We start from the raw sequence: 6,791 nt of genomic DNA on the forward strand, positions 1-6,791 counted from the left end.
TGCAATGGTGTATACTACGGACCCCTCTCAAGTAAGCCTATTATTAATTCCATAAATCTGTCCAGTATGTCGCAGTGACACCATCGCCTTGGACATCCATCTAGAAAGGTGTTACATCTTGTGTTGCAACACTGTAGTGTTCCCGTTTCTATGTCATTATTAAATAAATTTTATTGGCAGTAGTGCAATGTATACAAGAGTCACAAGTTACCTTTTGCCAAGAGCACTCTTGTTAGTACTAAACCTCTCCAATTAATCTACACTGATGTATGGGGTACCTCTGACACATCGATTGATATATTTACTTATTATGTTATTTTCATTGATCATTTTCACGATATATTTGGTTATATCCTCTAAAACGCAAGTCTGATGTGTTTGAGATTTTTCCCCACTTTAAAAGGTTGGTAGAAAAAATCTTTGGTTTGTCGATTGTCTCACTCTATTCTGATAATGGGGGGAGTTTGTTAAATTAATATCAATGTTCAACACTCATGGTATTTCGCATACAACTAAAATCCATGCATGCCATATACACAATAAAGGCAAATCCACAACTTCCTACACTATAATCTCATTGCATGATGTTACCCTCTATGTAACTACCAATAACTCAATTGCACATGACACACTATTAATAAAAAAGAAGATGACAAGTACTCAAGATGAAGACAATGACAATGCTATCTAAAAGAGAATCACGAAGACTTAGAGAAATTCAAACCAAAAGTAGTATTTATATAGACTATCGTTTTTAGACTAAGTATTTAGGCTAGCGTCTTTACAAAGTTGTAAACATTTATTTAACGACAATTATAATCAATCTCTCCTATATTATCTTGCATTCATATACTTTGAATAACCGATTTAAATAAACAAATTCAACATTCAATTACCTACAAAGACAAAGTTACTATAGAGGCAGCTGCAGCCACTACACCTCTTTATATATATATATATATTACATAGCATTAAATGTTGGGTAACACTTGTGTGAGACCGTCTCACAGGTCTCAATCTGTGAGACGGGCCAAATCTTTGATTAATGGGTGAAACTTTTTATTAATTAGTCGAATCTTTGACCTTATTAATCAAAGATTTGACCCGTCTCACAGATTGAGACCCGCGAAACGACTCACACAAGTTTTTGCCTTAAATGTTATATAAAATCTATATTTATGCATAAAATACTAATATTTTGAGTAGTTTAGTTGGTTTAATTTGAACTTTAATAATAAAAAGTGTGTGGTGAGAGGTTCAAATGTCATTAACAACAATTTTTCCTTATCTTCACTATGTTTATTTTATGTCTTTCATTCCTTCCAAGATAAATTAAATATTTTTTAGCCTACTTTTAAGAATAATTTAATTAACAAATCAAATGCTCTTTTAGTATAGTTTTTATGAATCATTTAATTAATGTAGTATACAAGTTTATATTATACTTCATTGTATTCGAGTTAATTTAGAAAATCTTAAAGTTGATCTAATTAAAAAATTAAAAGTAAAAAAATATTTATGAATATAGTGTTATTCAAATTATTTTATCTGATTGATTATGTTTCATATTTTGTCATAAATATTTTTACATTTTCACCCCACTCAAGTATGTTTTTGGTCCCGACTCGAACAATCCTGTAATCTATCAAAAACATTCTATTGTAATTTATAATGTATTTTGTATTTTAACCTTATTATGACTATTTGATATTTTGTAATTGACATTTCTATCGTCATTTAAACTTTGCTGGTTTTCAAAAAAAAAAAAAAACTTTGCTCCCATTCAAATAATTTTCTGACTCCGTCCCGGATTAACTATGCATGAATATCTCCTATATAATTTTTGATTTATATACTTTAAAATACTTATTTAAAAATAAAAGGTTAGACATTATCCTATGTACCCAAAACTAGTATGCATTATGCAAAACAATCTTACAGTGGTGTGAATCCAAAACAAAAAAATGTGTGCTACAGCGACAGCAAGGAAGCTGCCGGATGACTGGGATCCTACACCACAGCAGTCAAGAGATGTGATGTGCAAGTTAATAAAAGTTATTATCATCATTATTTTCTTTAAGATTTTTAATTTATGAAAACGACATATTTCTCATGCAATGTGTCCTGTACGGTTGACGTCGATACAAATTTCATGCCTATATATAGGCAGTCATGCCCACAGTACAGCCCATTGCCCATGCATTCAATATTATCTTATAATTATATATAATTCCCTTACAAAATAAGGGTTACGTTGTTAATTAGCCCAAATAAAACATGAAGCCCACCAGCAGCTCACCGGGACCTGGTCGGCGTTTGACGGAGAAAAATCGTCGGCAGCAAATGAGAGATCTTTACTGTCGCCTCGCCTCTCTCGTCTCTCGTGAAAACACTCTGGTATAATTTATCAGATCGATCCTCCCATTATATTCATTCCTGTCTGTCATATGAGCAATTTTAATTTTATATTAGGAGCACACACGTTATGTGAAGAGGGAAGATGGTGTTTCACATGACGTGCCTGTTGAAAAAATTAGGGTGTGTTTGGTTGGTGGGTTTAGACATAAGGAATGGGTATGAAAGTGATTGTTTGTGTTTGGTTGGTAGGTTTTGTGAATGCTACTATGGGTTTGGAATACCCCATTAATGACAAAACCCATACCCTTATTAAATAAGGGTTTCCTCCTTTCTTCCCCAACTATTAATAATCATTCTCATTCCACCAAACTACCAAACATGTCAAATACTATCACCAAAACCCATTACCATTACCAAGTATTTGATACCCATTCCGATTCCGATTCCCATGTGCGAACCAAACGCACCCTTAGTTATTTTTGACATTTAAAGTGATCATAATTTCTCAGTACACGTAGACTTTCATTTTGGATCAGATTAAAGTGAATTCAGGTGCTTCTAAGTGAAAGGTTTAGTTTGATATATTATATGTACTATGTACAAAATAGATATAGGTGAATGAGAATATATCCATTAGAGTTGAGAAAAAGGAGTTGGGGAAAGGCTCAGAATGAGCCTTTGTCTCACATTGAATAAGGATTTAGGCTTGCACTAAAAGAGGAGTTTGAATTGTATAACTTAGATGCACAAAGCCATTGATCCAAGATGACTTAGATTTTTCTTTGTTATTCATGAACTATGACTTTCTTGGGCGAAGGGCGGTGAAATTAAAGGGCAAATCTAACATTCGGTGGCTACAGAATCGTTAAGCAGTGGTCGATGAAGGGTCAAGTCAATACCCTATCTTTCAAAGATGTGATGGTACGAGGCCTACAAGCTACAGTTTTTTTTCTAACAAATAGTATTTGAGATAGGTCACGAACAAGATGCTGGGAGTTGGGGGTATAAGGATGGCGTAGTGGTAGATTCAAATCCCAATACTTAGTAACCTTTCTATATATCTCTCTATATGCATGAAACGCATGCATGGGAATGCTTACATTTAAACTGAGGTTAAATTATATTAATGGTTTCTTGCCGAATTACAGGAAAAAACGCCGGCCTCCGATTTGTTGGGTGAAGCCACTAACTTCATCAAACAACTAGAGGAAAATGTTAATGAGCTGAAAGCAAGAAAGGATAGTCTACAATTACCCGTCCTAATAATAGGCGTGAATGAAAGTGAGAGAGGTGAAAGTTTGGAGATAAATATAGTGTGTGGGTCGGAGAACAAGAAGCTGAAGATGCACAAAGTCTTTTGTATTCTCAAAGAAGAAGGCGCTGAAATTGTGAGTGCTTACAACTCCACTGTGGGTCTCAAAATTTACCATACAATTCTTTGCAAGGTATAACAAATAAACAGGAACTTTTATCTGGTTTGTGTTAATTAGCATCTGATTTGACCATCTAGCTAGCAGGATATTTATTGTTCTTATTAATTGCTCACAAATCCAGTCCATCATGCATGTTTTGGTTGCATGGTTGATGGTTCATTTATCTTTAGTTGTTCTTGATATATATGTGTGTTTCATGATTATGACAACTTTAATTGGTTTTCTTGATTTTTGGTTGGATAGGCATTTTCACCTAGACTTGGAATGGATACCAATAGAGTTCAACAAGCTTGAAGAACTTTATTTCTAGCATATAATGATATCAATTATAAGGTATTCGAGTTCACTAATGTATAAAGGAATTGTTGGATGGTCACATGTTTGAACCCCAATGAAGCATTCACTTTTTGTGTTTCAATAGAATGAGAAAGTATCTGTAAACTGATACTACATTCTAATACAGTTAATATTACTAGAAAAAAGAAAAAATTCTTTTCTAAGATAAGATATTGTTATTGCCGTAATAAGATTACGATTATAAATACTTTGTGCCCTTATTTATTATATATAGTATTATATTATTGCATTATCATGTATTAGTATTTTCACCTATGCGATGCACGGAATTGATTTGTTATAGTATATTAAGAATATTTGGATTGATATATAATTATATAAATTATAACATCAAAATATTATATAGTGCAATTGACTAATTGAGTATATGGTTTAGATCGATTATGTTTATGATGCTATCCGTGTTTGAATTCGAGCAAATAATTACTTAATTAATTAATAGCTAATATGTAGATGTACGCATACAATGCTGAAAAAGAAAACAACAGTGAGCGTGCTCATCCAACAGGGTTATCGTCAACCGACTCACCTTGAGTAAAAACAGCACTGAACGTGCTGAAAGACTATATGTATAATATTGAAATAAATAAGACATCCTAAAAAAAACATATCGAGAAATTAAACCTGAATGACGAAATCAATCAACCATTGAGATTTTTGATTGAATTGGATAACTTTTGGCTCAGTAATGGAAACTACACTACCAATCAAATTTGCGAAAACCAACCAAACCATTTTAAGTTGGCAGTTATGAACGAATTATTAGAATATCAAAAAGAAATGCAAATAACACCAAATATAGAACATGATTTCAAAAAACATGATAATTGAAGTTTTAGGCCGGACATTTTATATTTTAAAAAGTAGTAATAATTTGTGGAGGTCGAAGCAGAGACTTTTTAAGATAAATTTACAAATAAATAGTCCATCAACATTAAAATTCCACTATTCAACAGAAGATGAAAATAATAACCTTTAAGCATGAAGGATATGCTCAAACTCAAAATTTTCAAATGAGATGCTGCCACGGTGTATAGAAAATGTAGTCATACTTCTTAAATATAAATGAAATAAAAACCACTTTCAATATAATCAAAACATTGAGTCATAACAATACTGACATTGAAATTTTGATTTTATTGTGTACATGTATATATTATGTGATTTTTGTTGGAAAAATAGCATAAAATGGCAATTTAAGTTGCTATTTTGTGGTACAAATATATGTAAGGTCCACTCCCGATTTGGGTCGGGTCAAAGTGGATTCGGGTTCTTCGTAGTTAGACGAAGAGATTGATATATTATACGCACAAAACGGATAATGGGTTAATGAGAAATTGGTTCTCAAAGTTGACCCATTTGAGTTGGAAAAATGGTGGGAAAGCATTAGAATAAGGCTTTGTCCCACATTGGTTTGGGAAGTGGGTTTGCACCACTATTTATACAAGGGCCTTTCTTAGGCTTAGTGAATTGTATAGCATAGAGGTTCTCTCTCGCGTGCAAGGGGGTGCAACTTGACTTGTGTGCATGGGCACGAATGTCATTTGAAAAATTTGCGGGTTGAGTTATGCCAAATTTTTGAGACTTTTTTCCAACGCAAAGCCACAAGGAATCGTGGTCTCCTAGTCCTAGGACTCGTGGTTTCGACCTGAGCCGTGAACCAGACTGGTTCGGCCTTCTGGTAGCACGACTCGCGTAATGGTTCGGCAATCCGTAGCCCGAATCATTGGTTGAATACTAGTCCATTCGTGTAATCTGATCACCTCGGTGTAACTCCTCGTGGTCTCGTTTCGCCTTGGGTATGATTCGAGTAGTGACCTTTCAAGTCTTGATTCATCTGTTACGGAATTAATTCCGGGTTAATTCCAATTTTATTATCTGAATAAATTCTCAGGTAGTGGTCTACCGTTACAGGGGTTACAAGGCTGGGTTTATGATCAGATTAAGTACTATGATTGAATGCTATTAATTCCAGCAACTCCTATATAAGTTGATGATAGAAGCAGCAAATTTACACAAAACGAAAAAATACTTTTCTCTCTCTAAAATCTGCTTCTACTCCTTTTTTTGCATACTGTGTTCAGGCCGTTGTTCTAGTTCGTCGGGTTTATTTGTTTGAGTGCTCAAACTATAAGCCGTAGCTTGTTTTCTCCTAAGAAACCTAGGCTACAACGCTCCTAGCACCAAGGGAGGTAGCAAATAAGGTTTTAAGGACAGTGTAGTGAGTACATGACTCAAGCTTACCTTTGTCCAGAAATTTCCTTTCATATTCTTGTGCTTGTTATTTTCTGCAAATATTATTTTCGTAATATTATTTGCTAACTATTTTTTCTATGAAATTAGTTTTGATAGTCAAACTACAAAATTAAAATATATTGATGATGAATGTCTTAAACCAATGCTTTTTCCTTGCACATTTTGGTACTTTTTGCTTGTTACTCATTATATTATGCAGTCATTTTGGTCACTTATGGATTTATTACTTGTGTTAGGTGATTTGATATAGAAATGATGTTTTGAAACATTTTACGAAGTTTTGATCAAGTTTTTGGTGTCGCCTTAACACAATGAGCATTGGATGTTTTAGAATGGATCGTGACGTGACATGTAGCTATGAAGAGCACCAAAGCGTACCACGAAGCG

General features: G+C 33.6%; 1 protein-coding gene across 1 annotated transcript; it reads left to right on the forward strand.

The window, feature by feature from the left end:
- The first annotated feature begins 3,197 nt into the window (after positions 1 to 3,197).
- On the forward strand, positions 3,198 to 4,103 carry LOC116015002. Its single transcript, XM_031254988.1, has 3 exons — positions 3,198 to 3,279; positions 3,507 to 3,803; positions 4,035 to 4,103. The coding sequence occupies exons 1-3, from the start codon at positions 3,238 to 3,240 to the stop codon at positions 4,083 to 4,085; spliced, it is 390 nt and encodes a 129-aa protein (XP_031110848.1). The 5' UTR covers positions 3,198 to 3,237; the 3' UTR covers positions 4,086 to 4,103.
- The last annotated feature ends 2,688 nt before the right edge of the window (positions 4,104 to 6,791 follow it).

This window comes from Ipomoea triloba, chromosome 4, assembly GCF_003576645.1.
Source record: "Ipomoea triloba cultivar NCNSP0323 chromosome 4, ASM357664v1".
NCBI classification, from domain to species: Eukaryota; Viridiplantae; Streptophyta; class Magnoliopsida; order Solanales; family Convolvulaceae; genus Ipomoea; species Ipomoea triloba.